Source organism: Xiphias gladius, chromosome 22 (assembly GCF_016859285.1).
Source record: "Xiphias gladius isolate SHS-SW01 ecotype Sanya breed wild chromosome 22, ASM1685928v1, whole genome shotgun sequence".
Lineage (NCBI taxonomy): Eukaryota > Metazoa > Chordata > Actinopteri > Istiophoriformes > Xiphiidae > Xiphias > Xiphias gladius.
Genome location: NC_053421.1, coordinates 30116507 through 30137599, shown reverse-complemented (window position 1 = coordinate 30137599; position 21093 = coordinate 30116507). Strand labels below are relative to the sequence as shown.

The window sequence follows — 21093 nt, the reverse complement described above, 5'->3', positions numbered from 1 at the left end:
CTCATGTTGATTTGATTCTCTCTGGGGAGGGGTCCACAGCTTCAGACCTCGAAAACCTCTGTGTTAAAGTCACAGAGTCTTCATATTATTATAAAATGATGCAATAATAAGGCAGATCAGCATCAGCGCTAACGGCAATCACATGTCTTTACCCCAGTAAATTTCAAGACTCAGAGGGGCAGAAAGTAAGTTCATGTTAGTGGTCAGCGGGTTGTGTTACCAGAGCATCCTTCTAGAACCTTTACCAACCAAAAACCATCCTTCTAGAACCTTTACCAACCAAAAACCATCCTTCTAGAACCTTTATCAACTAGAAAACATCCTGTCACGACGGTTGCCAACCAAAAACCATCCTGTTAGAACCTTTATCAACTGCTGAACGACCTCAGCTGCAGGAGGACGAAGCGTTTTAGCGATGTTTTTGGGAAGTGATGTTTTTCATTCGTTCAGTTCCTCTGTGACTGTCGCTCTGTCTTCTCGCTGTTCTTTCGTCAGCTGTCACATGACCATCGAAGCTCCACGAAAACTGTTTCACCACCACATTAGGACTCGTCTCTCAGTCCTCAGCGTCCTTGTTGTGAGTCGAGGCTCAGACTCTGTTTCTGTGGTGAAGTTTTGGTTTGTGTGAAGCTTCTGATGTCAGCAGCTCGACTTCCTGCCCGACCAGGAATAGAAACCCTGTGTGACACTAGAGAAACACACACACACAGAAACAGAACCACACAGAGCGACCACATCTGTTTTAGATTTGACAGAAGTAAACTTCCTCTGACAGTCGGCAGCTTGAAGTTTTCTGACATCTCTCTCTCGAGGCGTCAGCAGCAGTTTTAGTTGTTTATTATGTTTTTTGATCATTTAATTAAATGATTGATTAGTTGACTCATTTTCTCAGAACACCTTTATCTCTACTTTAGAGTTTTTGTTTGTTTTATTTTAAATTTACTTGTCTGCCATTAATTTTTTTAGATTGAAAAATAAAAACGTTGAATTTCTGATTCTGAAATAGTGTCTGACTGAAAATGCTTGGAACTAAGAATTATTTAAATTGTTGATAAATCTGCTGATTTTGGTCTTTATTGATTATTTAGTTAATAACGGAAAATAGAAGAAAAAAAAAGACAACTGTAAATTGAGTCCAAGCTGACATGTTCAGATGTGTTGTTTTGTCAATACCCAGAGATGTTCAGGTTACTGAAACTGAAAACGGAATAAAAATGAAAAGATTCATATTTCAGAAGCTGGAACCAGAAGCTAGAAGAGTTTTGTTTAATGAATTAATGGCTAAAATTGTTGGCAGTTCATTTTTTTGTAATCGTCAATGGACCAATCGATGAAGCGGCGTATTGTTTCAACTCTACAAATGTGGTTTATCTGTTGGGTTATCTTTTATATAAGGAGTTCTATGATTTCTAAAAGCTCAGACTCAGGATCATATTTTTGGTTTCAGATGTGGCTGCAACTCAGTTATTTTCAGTATCGATTCGTCAGCCAATCGTTTTCCTGATCTGTCGATTTTTCTATCAAGACTCAAAAAGTAGTGAAAAATCGGTTTGGACTCTGAATTGGTGGGTTCAGATGTTTTCCGCCACATTCATCAGGTTAGTTCTGGGAAAATAATCTGAATATTAGCGTAAGATGCTACAGTGTCAGGTGCTGCTAACTGGCTGCAGTTTGTAGTATTGCCACTAAACATGTGACCTATAAGTTACTCTTGTTTTTTTATTTTTCAGATACTTTGGATCAATTAATAGATGTAGATGTGCTACTATACTATATATTATTGCTGGATGAGTTATTTTTATCAGCGAGGGAGTCTTTCTATTGGTCCAAAGCAAACTCACGTCTGAGGGATTAACAAAAAATCTGCCTCGAGTCTCGGGTTGGATTCAGGTCTCAAAGTTGGCAGCGCCAGTCGGGTAGAGACCAGGTTTGGGGTCTGTGTTTCGGGCTTGTGCGGGACTCCAGCCTGCATCAGCCTGTTGAATTCTATTCTAAAAAAAATTCCTTAAAGCAGAAGCTGAAGAGGTTTTGTTTCCGATGCAGCCTCAAACCGCAGCTCGGTGTGTGGAACAATTTCAGTTTCAAACCATCGAAGTGAGGACATCTCTGCATTGTGGGGACGTTTCGGCCGGTCCTCACTACTTCAGGCTAGGGGGGGTGTTAGGAGCCTGGGAATGCTTCATGTCAATGAGGGTCCACACAAGTACAGAAAGACAAACGTGTGTGTTTTCCCTAAATAGGGGCATTGACAGAAGGTGGGGGTTTGGTTTCCATGGTAATGAACAGAAAGCCTCCAAGGCACACGGCAACCCCCCCCCCCAATCGGGAATCTCAAGATGATGACAATTTAGTGGCGGTCACAGAGACTCTGAAGCACTTTGCACTGAGGCATGATGGGAGATGTAGTTCACAGTCCAACCTCATGTGAGCAGAGCTAGAAATACACAAAGCAGCTACGCTGCCACTGCGGCTTTTTTTTTGCTTGTTTTTTTGTTTTTTAAATCATGCATTATTGATAATTGATCAGTGTGGCCCCTTAAGGTTTTGATCAGGTCACAAATGTTGATAGATGTGAATGAAATCTGTGTCTGATCAGAGGAATAAGTACATGAAAAAGACCAAAGTGCTGACTAGATAGATAGAGAGGCAGGGAGGAAGGAAGGAAGGAGGAAGCAGCATCATACAGCCAAGAGATAAAAACATCAAAAGCACAAGATAAATTCATCAACCTGAGAGGTTGGAAAAAAGTGCGTCTGATGTGGATAAACAGAGAATACAGTCATTGACTTTTGCGCAGATAATATCTGGTAAACAGACACAAGAATGCAACCGAATGCGCTGACAGATCAGGTAGGAGTGAGTAGCGGGATGATCTGTATAGTTTAAAAAGGAGGATACGCAGATAGTGCAAAGTTTCGTGGTTCTATATCGACAGAAGTGGGATTACGGAAAGCAGCAGGTTTAATTACAAGAGCAAGCTCGGCGTACTCCCCGAGGGAGAAATTGTCAGGTGGGGTGTCGGCGCAGACGCACGTGTACACGTCGGGTTCTGTTGTCGCAGCTGTCAACATCTGTGGACGTCTCTATCAGTGGGATTCCGTTTTTTTGGTTTGGTAAACGCTGCCATCAAAATACGACATGGTGTCAGAGAAGCAGAGTTTAAAAGTGAAAGTGGGAAAATCAGAGGTCTCGCCTTAACAAAAACATAAAACCTCGAAAACTCGGAACGCAGCCGGCTCTGGCCCGGGTCCGCCGTCAAAACTGGCAGATCCGTGTTACCGTCGTAACCAAGTCATTTCAAGGCCCGGTCCGGGTCCAGATGCAAAAGCTGAATCCACACTGGAAATGACCAGAGGACGCCGGCCTGGGTCCATTATAGGGATCTGGGCCAGACGATTTTTGCTATCAGGTTCTGTTTTGATTCAGGTGAGCGCGCCCTGAACGAGGGTCGGCGTAACGCCGCGTTCGCACGATGCCGGCAGACAGTTATGAACAGAAACCGCCGGTTTCCACCTGAGCCCAGGTGTCGGCCCCGGGGCAACGTGGTAGTCACAGCGGTATTTTGTATTTGTTTGGATCTGGTTTAACAAAATGCTGTAAATCCAGGTGAGTGGATTGCGTCAGTGTAAGAGACTTGATCAGCAGAAAACAAAACGTTTGCCTGTGAAATTCAGACTTTTCTTCCCCCTTCTTTTGAAAGTTGAATGGAAAGTTCAAAGTTGCACAATGTGCATCCATTTTTAGTCGTCTCGCACGTGCCGTGATCGGCTTCTCGACAACGCCATCTGTCAAAGGAAGCGGACGCACCCTACAGGACAGTTAAAACTGGACTGAATTTAGACGTAACTGCGCAAGTGGTGCGTTTACGGCCCACTGCCAACAGTCCGAGGGAGACGTCAGCGGTTTTCGCTCGTTATTCTGCTTTTAACGAGATGGACACAGGATAAGAGGGTTCAACTCTACACTCATTTCAACGTCAGATGCCGTATGTGTTGCATAGTGACGTAATGCACCTTTAGCCACAGGTGACATTGATTCAGAAACATGACTGACAGGTGGCACGGCAGGTCAGTGTGAAACATGAAGACTTCCTGTTGTCAGGGAAACAGAAAACGCAGTTTAACCTGTGTCTGCTGAGACTGGTAATCCACTGTGTGTGTGTGTGTGTGTGTGTGTGTACCATGTTAAGTCTCAGTAATCCTCAGGCAGCGTCAGTGTCACACATGATGATGTGTACATACTGTACATCCGTCTGCATGTGTCTGTGTTACTACGTGATGTGATCATGTTTTAAATAAACCGATCAGTAATCGATTCATGGTTTAGTCTGTGAAGCGTCAAAAGGCGGAAAACACCCAAAGCGACGTCTTTAAACGGTTTAATCCGACCAACTGTCCAAAGGCAGAAAGTGTTTCATTTCCCGCCGTATACGATTCAAACTCCTGCAGCTGAAACCATCAAATATTTGGCATTTTTACAAATGATTGATTACCAAAAGAGTTGAGGATCGATTCCCTTTCAACCAGCGAATCATTTTTATTAACGCAGCCCAAAGTCACAAATGTTTTTATGGATTTATTCTCCTCGACCTGATAAACAGTCTGCATGTTCCTTCACCTTATTCATAATGCTCATTGCTCTCGTCAGTGGATTTAGATTAGTGCTGTTGCCTCACACGTCTACACGGTAAAGAAAAGGATGATAAATAAGTGAGAGGTGCAACATTTTAAGTGTCTTATCATTTACAATGTAATTTTCTTAGTTTTTACCTTAAACAAACTGCCAGTTAGTGTCTTTAGATCCCCACCGGCTGCAGCTTCTCTTCCTGGACTCCGCATCAATATATTTACATCACTTTAGTGACACAAAGTCCACATAACATTTAACATCCGTGCTCACAGTCTATCTAGTACATAACTTATCCCTACATTGTATTATTAAATAAAATACAATACGGTGAAAATGGATTAACAGCAACTCTCTACAGCCACATCGCATCTGAGAAACAAGTGAAGCTCCGCAGCCTCTCGTGTAACCGGATCATATCTCAGCTTTTCGTTACCTTCTGACATCGGAGAACCTGGTGATGAATTTCGCGCTGCACGATAACCGACTCTTCTCTGTATGAAAATCCTTCTTCGCGAGGCAGCGGTGAAACTCTGATGACTGTCTGAAAAAAAGCACAAAGTACTTCTGGGGTTTTAGCTGATATTTCTTTCAAAAACACACTCAAATCTGAGGAAGGCGAAGTTTCATCAGATCAAACGTTCGATTTCTCGTGGACTTCATCTGCATTACATTCATTCATTCGACCTTTATTTCACTCCGGGGGAGACGCTGAGGGTCGAATGAAGCCGCATGATGACTTCGTCCTTTGTTTCTAAAAACCATTAACCTGGTTTTACTCACATTCAATGAGAATTTATTTGCATCAAGTTTCTTTTCCGGCCGTTTACAGGATAAAACTGTTGATTCTTCCTCCGCAGCTGAAATTGCGATTTATTTCAGCACCGGTTTGACTGCGACAGTAAATGTTTGTGCTGACGATTGTAAAAGGTCAGAGGTCACTGCAGCTCAACTGTGTTTCTGTACAGACTCGTTATGTAAGAGGCTCCTCTGGGACTGAACTCTGAATATTGATTATTGATCAGAGGACTGATGATGCAGGCAGAGTGACATCAGCAAGAGTAGTTAATACAGCCTGAGGGTAGGACTGACCTCACTGTGTGTGTGTGTGTGTGTGTGTGTGTGTGGTGGGCGTGGCCTCTCTCCCAGGAAGTCTCAGTTTAAAGGTGGTTAATTATGGATGTTGTTTCCATGGAGATTAATGAGCTGACGTTTACCTGCAGAAACCACCTTTCTATGGTTGTGTGAACACATTTTAGCTCGGAGCTTTCAATTCAGTTCAGTTTTATTTATATAGCAGCCAAATCATGACAGAGGTCACCTCAGGACACTCGTCATGTGGAGCAGGTCTAGACCGGGACTAGTTAGATTTACAGAGACCCAACATTCCCCCAATGAGCAAGAACTGGGTGACAGTGGCAAGAAAACCTCTCCCTTTAACAGGTAGAAACCTTGAACAGAACCCGGCTCGTGGTGGGAGGGGGGGTGGGGTATAGAGGGAGGGAGAGGGAGGAAGGGAGGCAGACAGCTGAAGATGAAACCAAACCTTCTGTATCTGCCCCACACACACACACACACACACACACACACACACACACACAGACAGACAGACAGACAGACAGACAGACAGACAGACAGACAGACTTGTACCTCTATCTTTGTGAGGACACTCGTTGACATAATGTCTTCCCTAGCTCCCTGCCCCAAACCTCAACCGTCACAGCTCAGTGTCTGACTGCAGCCCCGGAGTCTGAACTCTACAGATTTATGTGGACTTCCTGAGCAGAGATTCACTGACTCCACTAAATTCCTGCGTGATGTTTTACAGTGTAATCATAACCCCCCCTTGCCTAACCCCTGACCGGTCTTCAGCCTACAATGTTCCGATCTACGCTACAGCCTCTGGCTTCTGTCTGTTCTAACACCAACCAGCTTCGATCTGGACCGAAGCGGTTTCACCGTCAGGGATCACAGTACTGCAGATGTAGCCGGTGTTGAGTATGAGTGAATCTTCAGATGATTTTCACCGCGAGGAAAGACCGACGAACCGGTCTGAACCAGTCTCTATCGGTAGCAACATTTGAATCTGTGTTCCAGTCCCCGTCTCAGCCCTCAGAAACCTCCAGACACTGATGAACCTGACTGTGTCTCTGTGAAAATGAGTTGCATGTTGTTTTTCTATTTAAATCTATCGAAGACGGAGAGTCTTATTCTACTGAATTTGACTGTACTTGAGTCTTAGTTTGGTACTTTCACAGAAAACCCGCAGCAGCAGGGAGGAGGCCCCTCCTCAAGGTGAAGGAATATTTCAACCCTGTGTGAAATCCTCTTAGTGCCGTTCACGATAACGATGTTGGCCTCCACGCTGACCAGCCACAACGTTCCCAGCTCCGGGTGTGTCGGAGCCCCGGACACAGGGCAGCCACACGATGCGGCGTGTGACTGATCTCGCCCAGATTATTAAGTGATTATTGATCTTAAGAATGCGAGTGAGTTGTCATTAGCCTACCTGAGGTAGCGCTAGATAGCCTGGCAGCTGGCGATAGCATTTCACAATCCTCCACGTCTTTGTCGAAAGACAAGACAATTTACGTAAATGTTGAATTTGCGCTTTCATAAGTATAAAACATTAATAATTAATTTTTTTAAAAATCGTTTTCAACTACATCTCCCATGAGTTTTAGGGAGCTGGAGCTGTTGAATGGTTAAAATGTGTTTTTCTGGTTTTTTTAAAGGTTCAAATGTTAATGTCCAGTTCAACAATAGAGATGAAGAACACGAAATGCAGTTGAAAGCTTTGAAAAAGCTAGTAAGTCGACCTTGAGTTAAGATGAGATATTTTTTAGTGTGGACAGAAAGCTCAGGAACATGAATATTTTCAGAAAGGGATATTTATTGACAGCATCCATAGGATTAGACAAAGTCACCTTGGAGTGGGTGGGACTTTCTCACTCAGGTCAGGTGAACATAAATCCCTGTAACGGGAGATATCTGTCTATACGTCAGAGAATGAAGCGGTGCTCGACGCTCCGCCTCCTCACTCTCAGGTTTAGATGGACACCTGACTCGCCTGTCTTGTTACTGAGCTGACCTCTGACCTTGTACCTGTGCTACCTGTGTGTGTCCGGTGCAGGTGAAGGAGCTGGGTCGGGCTGACGAGGTGTTGGACCTGTCGGACTACGAACGCTGTGAGGAGATCCGGAAGAACAAGAGTCGCAGCAAAAAGAACCACAGCAAGTTCAGGCTGCAGCGCTGCAGCACGCCAGGGAACACGGTACACCTGTCTGAGTATACACCTGTCTGTCTACCTGTGAGGAAATATAGGTTTTAGTTTTGTTAAGATGCCTTTAGTTGCTGTACAGTAAAAAAAAAGGAATCAGATTGAGTCTGAGCTGAATGATATTGTCTTGAATCAGGTTTTAAATCACAGCGTTTTGAATCGTTAACAACAAACCCTGTAAAACCCGACTGTGTTATCTCAAAAACCCACGACTGACACTAAACCGAATGAAACATTTTTACACCAGTTTCATTAAATAAAACTGGAACAAACTGTAGTGAGTTGAGTTTCTGCTAAAATTGAACTGACTCTAACATTTGCATATCAAACCAGTTTCAGTGACCCAACTCAGCAGCTGACTGTTGGTAAACACAGGTGGAGCTTCTGCTTTATACCACTTTCCCCAACAGCAACAGCAACACACACACAAACACACACGATGTCTGCAGGCCAACCCTCAAATACCCAGCATGCCCTGGGGAGGGGATCGGGTGTCCTGCAGACTGGGTGGCAGCTTCTGTTACACACACACACACACACACACACACGTTTGTCTTTCAGTACTTGTGTGGACCATCACTGACATAATGTATTTCCTAAACTCAACCTGATTCTATCCTAAACCTTAAACTGAGTCTGAAACCTCAATCAGCCCTTTGAAGGTTTATTCCACTCGACCACAGTGTCCTCACTAACTGTCCTCACTCCCAAGGTCTAAATCTCTAAGGGGTCCTCTCACACACACACACACACACACACACACATGCACGCACGCACGCACGCACGCACGCACGCAGCCATCTGGTGACCCCCACTGAGGCCTCAGAAAACTGCAGTGGGTCTGGGGGGGGGCGGCACTGTGAGGATCTATTGTTGAATTAGACAGTAAAATATGAACAACAGAAACATTACATTTTAATAAAGATTTTAAAAAATGTGTTAGCAGTCAACAACAACCACAGCTCCCATTAAATTCTGATCCAGGAGATGTTATTTAATGCTAACTCAGTAAGTGTTGATTGATATTTGTTAAAATAATGTACAAGGTAAAGAAACATAAAAAACTGTATAAGAAAAAAAAAAAAAAGATGCTAACAACAAATAAAAAACCTTAAAAACCTAAATTAGCTAAATTAAGGTTACAGCTATCCAACTACATGCTAAAACAAACTAACAACTAAGAAGTTGTCTAATAAAAAGCTAGGAGCATGTTAAAAGAAGCTAACTACACAGAGACAATCTAGTAGAAAGTTAAGAACAAGCTAAAACATGCTTACAGTAAAGAAATAATCTAACTTTAGAACCAGCTTAAACACGATAAAAGAAGCTAAATACAAAGACTAAATATAAGTTATGATTGCTAAAACATAAAAACCGCAAAGAAACAACGAAACAAGTTAAAGCCAAGTAAACAAGGTAGCAACTATAAAAGAATTAGCTTAAAAATGTGAACAACGAATAAACAATCTAAAAAACAAGTTAGCAACAAAGCTTGTTTTAGGTTAAGGGAAGGTCAAATAAGAAGGGTTAAAAGTTAAAACTACCTAAATGCAAAGAAAATGTTAACACCAAGCTTAAACATGCTAACAACAAAGAAACATGCTACCCACATGCTAAAAGAAGCTAACTATTTAAAAAAATCTAATAAAAAGTTAACACCAAGCTTAAACATGCTAACAACAAAGTCACAATTGAGTTAGCCGACAATAAATAATCAAGATGGCAAAAAAAAAACTACTTATTGGCAGTTAACAAGTGGCAACAAAGCAGCAAGCTAAGGTAAGCTAAACTATTGCTAGAAGCTAACAGCGTCGTAGCTGACTTTACTTAAGAACTCACTTCAGCTTGATTTGTCGTCCTGATATCGATACAAAACATGACAGTATACAAGACAGCACATAAGCACTGACTAACACCACTTGTGTTTTTGTGTGTGTTGTAGGCTCCGAACCTGGTCTTCCTGGCTGTCAGTCCGGAGGAGAAGGAGTCCTGGATCAACGTCCTGAATGCTGCCATCACTAGAGCCAAGAACAGAATCCTGGATGAGGTGCGGAAGTTAACACAGACTTCATCTTCACTATCATCATCATATCATTATCATTATTATCATCATCATCGTTATCATAATAATAATAATAATAATATTATTATTATGTGGATTCCTTCAGTCTGTTACACCAGGTCCACTGACCAAACACCCACAGACAGGCCGAGTGTTTAAAGGATCAGTCTGCTGCTATTCTACATTTTTCTGATTGTCATCAAACGTCACGTACAGACTCAAACCAGCAGTGTGTTAGTCCGTCTCTCCTCACCTTCCCTCCTCTGTCTGTGGCTCCTTGCTCTGAGCCCATTGGTTCCTGCTGAAAACGTAAATCTTTAAAATCACACCACAGATATGTAGTTTCTTTTTTAAAAACGTCCCAGTAGTTTTCCTAAAACAGCTGAAATCAAACAAACAGGAGGAAACGGTGCATTTGTTGGGACTATTTTCAGTCTCCACTGATCTGTGTGTCACGGCTGCAGCTCCAGCTTCTGACAAACTTGACAAACTTCCTGTTTTTTAAAGACCTGCGGTTATATTTTAGTTTACATGCATGATTTCAGAGTGATTTCTTTAACCGTGGTGTTAGTCATGTTTATTTCAGTGTCTTCACTGACGGTAAGTTACAGCAGCAGGAAGTGTGTCCGAGCTGCTGTCTGCCAACACAACAGCTGATTAACATTCAGTCAACAACCTTCGCCTTTTCCACCCGTCAATACGCTGATCAATAATCTGATCAATACTGTTTCTCTCTCACACACACACACACACACTTGTATTGCGTGCTGAAAGAAAGTCTCTCATGAACCTGTGCCACATTCATGTCATATTGATGTCGTGGTGTTTTCCACCCATGTTAAGAGCATGCTAAAACAACGTGATGTAAATCGCCACAGGAACTCAGCAAACTTCATGGGCTGGTGAAGACCATGAGATGCAGTTAAAGCTCTGGAGAAATGATTTTGAATTAGAATTATTTTGTCAAACTGTCCCCACTTTGTATTTGTAGAATGAAGTTGGAGGTTTTTCTCAATCACTTCAACACAGAGTTTGAGCACAGCAGCATCTAGTGGACGTCAGAGGAACTGCAGCTTTGTTCAGTTCTGATGGAGTTCACTCAGGGGTCGATCCTGGGTCCTTTAATGTTTAACTCACTTGGTACAGGTCACAGGTGGAATATATTGTTGCTGCATAAAAAGTGAAACCACCTTTTATCTCACCTGAAGTGCCGTTTGTGTTGATGTTTCAGGTGACAGTAGAAGACTCTCAGCTGTCCCATCTGACTCGAGATCGAGTGAAGATTCCTCACAACCGCAGACTGCCGACTAGAGGCCACCTGCTGGCCGTGGTCCGTATGATCCTCCTCTTTCATCATCACCTCTTCCTCCTCCAACATCTCCTTCCTCTTCCTCTGTGGGAGGCCCTTTCCTCATGAAATGTCCAAAGTTATTGTGTATTTTGTCAAACCATAGTAACATTAAAACGGATCATTCCTGGGTAATTTCAGAAGTTTCAGAATACATACTGACCAGACAGGATGATAACTGAGGATACCTGTAAAAGTTGCTAGTTATCTTGTAAATTAAAAGCTATGACTTTCAAATGACTTATTTACAGCTGCCTTGTGATAAATAATACCTTGAAATTGTGAGGAATGAAACATCTTAACCCGTGATATCTTGAATCTGAGTTACAACTTGTCGTAATTCAAAGTGACGAAACAATCTCAACTTGACATTCACTTACTTGCTTCTCCTGGAGCTTTTGAGTAAATCATCTTCATCTGTGGACAGTTTGCTCAGTTGCCACAGAACTGTAGATGTTCAAACAACAATTGACAGAACAACCTCAACTCAAGGTCCACTTACTCACTCCTGAAGCTTTGGACCGTATCACACAGTCCACCTGGTCCTTTTAAATTAACCCAGTTGAGAAGTCCTGGAGTCGCTCCGGATTATTATAAGGTTCCATGACAACTGAGCAAATTGAACATTTGGACCATATGATGCAATCGTAAGTAAATAAGTAAAGATTTATTTATATCGTATATTTCACAACAAACATTACAAAGTGCTTTACAACGAAAACTTTTAGTACATTTAAATCGTCACATTTCACAGACAAGTACAGCTGAGTGTCATCTACATAAAAATTGTAATTTATATAGAAACAATGAATTAAAAAGCCCAATGGTAACTAGCGCTAGAATGCTTAGTCGATTAATCAATTAGTTGACTGACAGACAAAAATATGCAACTATTTTTATAATCAATTATCAATCAGTAATTTTTCAGACACAAATATAGAAACTTTGCCAAATATTCTCTGATTTCGGCCTCTCAAATGAGAGGATTGCTTTGTCATATATAATCATAAACTAAATATTTTTGGGTATTTGCACTTTTAGTTGAAAAGAAAATACAAGACATTTGAAGACGATCAATCATATAATTGTTAGCTGCAGCCCTAATGGTAGCATATGCGGTGGATAGAAAACGAGATATGGCCAAGAACAGGCCCGCTCCAAAGTCCGAAGTTCCAGAATGAGTAAGTTGAACTTCAACTGAGATAGTCACTGCTGTTTATGAGGAGGAAATACATTTCCAGGTTTCAGATTGTACAAACTGAACTATACAGGTTTCATACAAGTTCAAGACAACACCAGCCTCAGTGTTACTGCTCAGAATAAAAGTACAGATGTCTGAACGTTTTTTTTAGTGGTTTGGTTTTTTGTATCAGTGGACTGACCAGCCTCTTCTCTTCTGTCCAGGCCTCCACGTCCTCCTCAGACGGGATGCTGACTCTAGATCTGATCCAGGAGGAAGACGCTCCGTCTCAGGGAGCTATCGGCTGCGATGACTTTAGGGTCAACCTGGACAAGTCTCACCTCGGTCCAGATTGTCCCAGGTCCAAAACTGACGGTGCCCTTTCTGCCAGAACCGGGGAGGCTTCTGGGAAATCCCATAGCCTTCCTCGTGAGGTGGCGGTGGTGTGGGAGCAGACGGGTTCCGCTCAAACTCCTCAGCCTGGAAAACGTCTGACGACGGCAGAGAAAAACCGCTGTGCCTCCATGGACGAGATCCTGTCGCATTCAGAGACCAAAGCTGCTAAGAACAAGACTGCAGCAATGTCTCGTTCACTGGCCTCGACGCCGACCGGAACCACGACGCCCATCACCCAGCTGCAAGAGCTGATCAGACAGAAGCTGGAGAAGACGGAGCGGCTGCTGACGGAGGTGCGGGGGGAGGCTGAGGGGGAGGCCAGGGAGTGGGGGAAGGTGAAGAGGAAGGAGCCGGCTGAAGCAGTGCAAGGCGAAGCTGAGAGACTCCTGAAGGAGGCAGCGGTGGCCTGGAGTCAGGCCCGGGAGGTGCTGGAGGAGGTGAAGGAGCTGAGGGTGTTGTACCTACGACTGGACCCCTCCTCCCCCATCACCCCCTCCAACAGCGCCAAACTGAAACCAGACCGCAAGAGCCTGATGTAAAATGGAGGTACTGACTCATTCTGATACGAGCCGGTTTAAGGTCTGGTCCCGGACTTCAGACAAAGCTGCTGAGAACTGGACGAACCACTTTTAAATTATTTGGAAAAATTCAGGTTTTAATTTTCAGCTGTCGGGAGGAACCAGGACTGTCCTGCTGACTGATTCAGCTCGGTGCCCAGGGACATCAAACTTCTTCAGAAAAACAATGTTAAAGCATAGATTTAGCTATAGTCCCACCCTTCTGTAGTATCCTCAGGCTCTCAAAAACCCCTTTTTTCAGTTGCACGAACTTCCTCAGAAACAAAACTACCGGAAAACACTTGAATTACCTTTACAGGAAACTTACCTGACGTCTTTTTAAGGGAAGGGAATAAAAATCTGAGTTTATAAATGAAGAAAAACCTTGGATACTTGATCTCCCTCATTTCTGTCCACTGCTCTGGATCCATTTTATTTTGCTCCATGGTTTCCTTTGGAATATTCATGTCTATAGGGAAATGAAGGAAGGAAGATGAAGTTTAATGCAGCTGGGCACTGGACTGTAGGAGCAGCTGACGGTACGAATGCAGGGTACATATGGAGGAGGATTTGTTGAATCCTTTAAAAGTGGAGGACTCCTCCGAATGTGACGGTACATGAGCAGAAGTTCGGACTCATCACATTTATTTTGACTGATCTTAATGCTGATTATCCTACCGCCTGGATGATTTTTGGGATAAACTTTTTGTTTTCCTGCCTCTCGGTGCACTTTGGCACCTGACCGACAGGTTTCTTATTTTTAAACCACGGAGGATGATCTGTATGAAATAAAAAAGATTCAGCTGATCTGACGATACTCAGTAGCAGAAATGGAATGTGCATTAGGGTCTTTGACTTTGGGAATAAACACGTGAATAATTATTCTAACCCTTAGGTTCATTTACTAGCTTTTTCCAGAGCTTTTGACTCTTATCTTGCAGCCGTCTTCAAGAAAACAAGTTTACTCAGTTGTCATTAATTGGTTGGCTTTAGTAGCATTTTATCAAATCCTCTCAAATCCCTTTTCCAATCTAATGAGTTTCAACTTTATTTGCAAGTTCTTCGCCCGTTTGGTGACTTGATATCTTTAAAACCAGTCAATGTTGTGACTGGTTTTGGTCTGGGGCTGAGTTTGAGGACGTCAGATCAGAACCAGTCCCAACTGGAGTTGGCAGGAGGAAGATCATGGAAGACATTCCCATCACCAGTTACCATCTCCCCCATATACAACCACCTATTATCATCTGACAGTTGTTAGTTTAGGACACATGAGCAAGATCCTCTCACTAAAGAAGGCTGTGAGGTATGGTCGAAAGCTCTGGAAAAAGCTGGTAAGTAAATGCTGGTTTCGACTCATTTATCACAGATACATCATGCATGTTTGATGACTGACATGTTTCCAAGATTGACGGGGAATCATTGGGTTTTGTGTCTCTATATGTGATCAGCAGGAATCCATAAACAGTGATCATCAGAGTGATCAAATCTTAAGACCCCCACAAAACCCAACTTACCTCTGGAAAGTTTCCACCATGATCTGTTCACACCACACAGTCTGATTAGTAGAGTTTTGGTCAGTTTTGGAGGAGTGAAAGTAGCGGGCTTTGAGCTACTCTCTCAGGCTCTCTTTAGCCACGCTAGTAATATTCTTAAAGTTGGGGATGTGAAATGAAACAGTTTTCTCTGAATCTGGTTTTCTAGGTGTTTTTTTTGGGGTCGGAGTCCGTTTCAGTTTGTGTATAAACTGAGTTTGTGTACAAACTCACAGATCCATGTCAGGACAGGTACGATTTTTTTTGACCTGTAAAGAGTTCTAGACGAGTTTAAACAGATGCTATGCACTAGGGGTCGACCGATTATCAGCCTGGCCGATTATCAGATCTGATATTAACCGTTTTTAGGATTATCGGAATTTTTTTTTTTTTTTTGTATCTGATTGCTGATACAATAAATTAATTTTAAAAAAATGCACTACTTTCTGATGCAGCCATCTCTCGGTCTATAGTCACCATCAGTGGTCTTGAGCAACGTCCCAACCACGGCACTATCTGATCGGTTACACATCACGAGTAATAGCCTATCAAAACTGAAGGCTACAGGCACAAACGGATACAGAGAAACACGTTCGCTGACTGGAGCAGCTCAGGTGAGCGAGCGGAGCTGTGTGTTGAAGGTATGCCCGAGCGTTAAGACTCGAATGTTGCTGAAGTTGCAAAACACTAAAATCTTATGAACAAGTTAATTTGTTGATCAAAGACACATCGAGCAAGAGAGAGCGAGCGTGAGAGGGAGAGAGAGAAGCCATCGCTAACTGCTAAGCTGAGCTAACTGGCAGATTTTAACGGCCTGTAAACAACTGTGGGATTAGCGAGAAAAGTCGCTAAACGAAGGAGAGATGTGAGAGTGACTGAGCAGAACTAGTGTAAGTTTAAATGTACAGCGGTTAATTAGCCGCAGTAATTAAGACAACAACATCGGCTGGGTTGAGATAAAACTATTATGGGACATTTTGATGCTACCAGGTGAATATGCAGGTATTTTTCCCAGGTGAAAACTGCACCGAAAGCAACCAGTAAATTTGGGTCAGGCACTTTGCAGCCTCTGCAAACAACCGATAATTACCGATTTACGCTCAGTTGGCAGTTTATCGGGTACAGCCAGCTAACACTAGGTAAAACTAATTTCAGTCTGATCCAACAGTCCTGCATTAAATCGTCCTTCATGAAGGTTCTAATGTTCAGTTTTTATCAAAGTTGAGGGAGTCGTTGAATCTACTGTAGAGGCTGTACTGTGTGGTGCTGCTGAGCTGTACTTAAATACACAGAGAGGTGTGTCTGTTATTTGGCCTACCTTCATTGATATAAGGGGGATTGGCAAAAATAACAGAAACACCTGGACACCATGGCGGATGTCCACAGACATAATGTAGCAGTAGTTTTGTGTTGGAGTTTGTTTTTCTTAATTTTGACACCGAGATTTTCATTTTGACTGGAAATGTATATCGGTTCCGATTATCGGTTATCGGTCTCCTCGATTACTAATAATTGGTATCGGCCCTGAAACACCATATCGGTCGACCCCTACGATGAACGCTGTGTGAAGAACGGGGTGCACTTTCCTCTTCCGTCCCTGCAGTGAGTCCACCTCAGCGTCTTGTGAATGTGAATGTTGTCTGAGACACACTGGAGGCTGCAGCCTTCAGTCACAGCTGGAAACTCAGACTCAGGTCTATATGTTTGACAAGAACCAGACTGATTCTCCCAATGAACTCCACCGTCCTCAGGAAACCTGAAGGCCAAACAGATAACACCACAGCCTTCAGTCTGTGTCTCTACAGATCAGAACAAGGCGAACAATTTACAATCAAGTAAACAACGAGTCAAACAAACTACGGTAAACATCAGTCATATTCGGTTTGATGGAAACAAACTAGGACCTAATGGACGAATTGATTTATTTCCCTGCTCCACTTTCTGATGTGACCAGGACTTTAGTCAAAATTAAAAGAAAACAAGTCAAACTATGAGCCGTTAATTCACAATCCTGACTACAAAGTAAAGAGTAGTTTGATTTTTGTCTTTCCTAACATATTTTCCTTTTTGTGGGTGAATCCAGCTTCTAAAGGACCTGATCCCGTTGTGAGGAACAATCACGAAATGAAGATTGATTGTGAAAATAGAACACTTTGTGTATCTGGATGAAATGAGCTGTATCTCTGGTGGAAAACAAAACACCTGTAATTAAAGACAGATTTCTTATTTGTTTTGCGGTCGGACAGACGTTTGCACTGGAACATTTGGAGACTTGACCACCTGTGCAGTTTAATACAATCACCAAGTTTTACTGAGAAACCCCGCCCTCCACACACTTTTGTACCGTTAAAGCTTCCTGGAGTTCAACTGGTTTCTGTTCTGTGTGTGTTGGTAGATGAAGTGTGGTAGCAATAAAAAGTAAGGACGTCAGGCCAAAGACAATGCAAAGGTAGAAAAACAATCATCTTCAGTCTTTGATTTTACTGATTCAACCACTTTGTTTGGCATCACAGACTCATCAATGTCAGAAATTTGCACAGAAATCATACATCTGAAAATAAAGGATTCAGAAAACACACAAATCATCAGTGAGCCTATGGTCCTCCAGAAAAACCACAAACAGCTGGATAAAACCAGCAGCGCTGCCCCACAGGCTGCGGGGCCTGAACTCTTAGTGTCACAGGAAGGTCGTCAGGTTTGGTTCCATCACACCTGCAGAGACCAAAACCTGAGCTCACCTACCGTCAACCTGGGCCGTAAATGGAGACACTGAAAAAATACTGGACTAAAACCACAAACGGATTACATTTTGGTCCCGATGAAACAAACCAGATCAAACGAGTTAATTATATTCATGTTGCCGCCTTTGGACAGAGCCAGGCTAGCTGTTTCCCCCTGTTTCAAGTCTTTATGCTAAGCTAAGCTAGCTGTTTCCCCCTGTTTCCAGTCTTTATGCTAAAATAAGCTAGCTTTTCCCCCCTGTTTCCAGTCTTTATGCTAAGCTAAGCTAGCTGTTTCCCCCTGTTTCCAGTCTTTATGCTAAGCTAAGCTAGCTGTTTCCCCCTGTTTCAAGTCTTTATGCTAAGCTAAGCTAGCTGTGGCCTGACTCCAGCTCTGTACTGCACACAGACATGAACATTAAACTCTCAGACAGAAAGACAAAGAGGCTTTCTCTAAATGTTGAACTGTTCCTTTAAACGCGCAGCATTGACAAATCATTCAACCTCACACTGAGGGAATCAGATAAAAAAAGTTGGTGTGTGTTTCCTTTAATGTTGTCACTGTAAGAAATGCAGTGTGTTCTGCGGTTTTCTGACTCAAGAGTCTTGGATGCTGATGAATTTGAGAATCTAAAAGTTCTGCTTCAGGTTTTGGTCTTAATAAATCAGAAATGGTGGATTATTCCTTCACTTCCTCAGATAGACACAGGTTTTGACTTCTCAGTTGGTTCTTACTTGAACCTGTTTCGCAGACGACCACACGTCCTCCCTTGCCTTTTGTTTTTCAAAGTCTTGTTGTTTCTCTTTCTCTGTGGCCTTAAACCCAGAGGGTATGCTGGGAGATGTAGTCCAGTAGTGATGTGAAGCTGGGGATCATTTCATGTGCTAAAATAAAACCTGCAAACTGAACCTGGATCATGGTGTCTCATTCAACTGTTGACGAGGAATCCTGCAGGCTTTAATTAGATCTCCGACGCCGTGTGTGTGTGTGTGTGTGTGTGTGTGGTGTTGCTAGGCGACCAGGTGTCCTGAACTGACACTCAGCTGAGATGAACGACACCTTCAGGTCACACGTGCAGACAGAAAACACTCACCTGTCTCCATTAAAGGACCAGTCTGCTGTTTTTCTGTATTTTCCATGTTCAAACAAACAGTGTTGGTCCGTCTCTCAACACCGTCCGTCCTCCATCTGTGGCTCTCAGCTCATTGGTTTCCTATTGAAGACGTAAACCTATAAAACACTTCACAGATGTTCCTGCCCATGGTTCACACTGAAATATCTCTGGGATTTTTGTCATTTAACTGAGGAGTCTGAAGAAGAAGAGATTTACCTGTTCTCATGTTGTCCAGGTGTTGACTGTGGACAGATTCTCTACTATAACCATCTGGAGCCTCTGTCAGTGTGGACACAGAGCGTTAGACTGTATCGATCCCTAGAGGAAATTTATGTCGCAGCAGAAACCGATAATAACGGTTCTTTAAAATGATGAATAAGAAAATGAAGCAAACATGCAAAGCTACATGATCTGAGCTGAGTGTTGTTCAGGAGGACAGTAAATACTCTGCAGAGTAATTAAGAGACTGAGTGTCTTATTTACAATATAAATGTGGTTGTATTGATTTAATAATAAACACTAAATATATGAAATGTACAGCGTTCAGCTGCACATCACATCACACACTCCTCATGCAAACAGGATGCAAACCCAATTCCTACATTATATTCAACATCCGTTTCCATGCAGATGGACCTCTGACCTCAGTCACACCTGGGGTCAGACACGCAGAGGGGCGGAGCTTCGACACCTGGATGACTCAGCAGTGAGCTGATTTGTTTGTCGGGAGTCAAAATCAAACTGTTTACACACGAAGACACATCAGCTGCTCAATGGAGTTTCATCCTGCTGCTTCTCTGCAGGAACTGCACCTTTATTTATTCTGTACTGACAGACTCAACGAGCACTTCTGCTTATTCATGTGATAATCCAATCAGCCAATCATGTGGCAGCAGTTCAGTGCATGAAATCATGCAGATACAGGTCAGGAGCTTCAGTTAATGTTCACATCAAACATCAGAATGAGGACAAAAATTGATCTCAGTGACTTTGACCTTGCCATGATTGTTGGTGCCAGACAGGCTGATTTGAGTGTTTGTGAAACTGCTGATCTCCAACAGTCTCTAGAGTTTTTACTCAGGATGGAGCCAGAAGCAAAAAACATCCAGTGAGCATCAGTTCATGTGGATGAGAGAGGTCAGAGGAGAACGGCCAGACTGGTTGGAGCTGACTGAAAGAGGCTACGGTAACTCAGGTAACCACTCTTTGGGGAGCAGAAAAAATTCAAGAACACATCAGAATGTGGCTTCAACAGCATGAATCCATGGACCCAACCTGCCTCGTGTCAACAGTCCAGGCTGGTGCTGGTGTAACGGTGTGGGGAATTTTTCTTGGCTCCACTTTGGGCCTAAATACCAAGCAGTCATGGGTTGAAAGCCACAGCCTGTCTGAGGATTGTTGCTGACCATGTGCTTCCCTCTATGGACACAGTTTACCACCTTCTATTGGCTACTTCCAGCAGGATAATGCTCCATGTCACAAAGCAAAAGTCGTCTCAAACTGGTTTCACAAACATGACAGTGAGTTCAGAGGACTCCAGTGGCCTCCCCAGTTGCCAGATCTGGAACCAGTACAACACCTCAGGGATGTGGTAGAACAGGAGACTGGCAGCTCGAATGTGCAGCTGACAAATCTGCAGAAATGATATGAGACAGTCATGTCAACATGGACCAGATGTCAGAGGAAAGTCTCCAACATCTGGTGGAAGCCAGGCCTCAAAGAACCGGGGCTGTTTGAGGGAGAAACTAGAACTGGGAGGAACTACCCAGTACTAGCGAGGTGGTTTTGGTCAGTTCTCATAGAGTCCCGAGGTCTGATACTCAGCTCTAGTCTCCGTAATGTGAGTGTGTGTCAAGCCCCGCCCCTCACAGTCCTGTACATCCATATAAGGAGAAAAGGAAACCTCACACACTCCTGCGGAACATGTGTGTTTTAAAGGCAGCAGCTGGTGAGGAGTGTGTGTCTTCCTGACTGTGCTAAAACACAAACACACACAGATCTCAGATCAGTACATTTAAAGCAGGACATGAGTCTGGTCCTGCTTTTGTCTCAGCTGACATGTCGGACAGGGTTTGAGCTGAGACATAATGTACACATTGATTGATCCCATTGAACACCATCGGCTTATTAAAAGATTCTGTTTTGAGCCCGAATTTATGATGTTGACAAACCTTGTCAGGGATGTAGAAGAGAAGGGGTCCCTGCAGGTTCACCGGGTTCAATTTAAGACTTTTTAAATCCTTTAAAAACCTTCGCTGACAGAACTGAAATCAGTGC

The 21093-nt window shown here is 43.1% G+C and overlaps 1 protein-coding gene across 3 annotated transcripts in view; it reads left to right on the top strand.

Annotated features, from left to right (window-relative positions):
• plekho1b (pleckstrin homology domain containing, family O member 1b) overlaps positions 1-17913 on the top strand; it is a 23630-nt gene extending 5717 nt beyond the window's left edge. The window contains exons 1-5 of one of the 3 annotated variants that reach the window (XM_040118684.1): positions 3388-3426; positions 7760-7900; positions 9849-9953; positions 11200-11298; positions 12721-17913. In XM_040118684.1, coding sequence (XP_039974618.1) covers positions 12745-13431 — 687 coding nt within the window. In that variant the 5' untranslated portion in view covers positions 3388-3426; positions 7760-7900; positions 9849-9953; positions 11200-11298; positions 12721-12744 and the 3' untranslated portion in view covers positions 13432-17913. Of the gene's footprint in view, positions 1-3387; positions 3427-4065; positions 4143-7759; positions 7901-9848; positions 9954-11199; positions 11299-12720 lie in introns of those variants that run through there. The other 2 variants (XM_040118683.1, XM_040118682.1) reach the window with 2 other exon arrangements.
• Positions 17914-21093: the final 3180 nt, after the last annotated feature.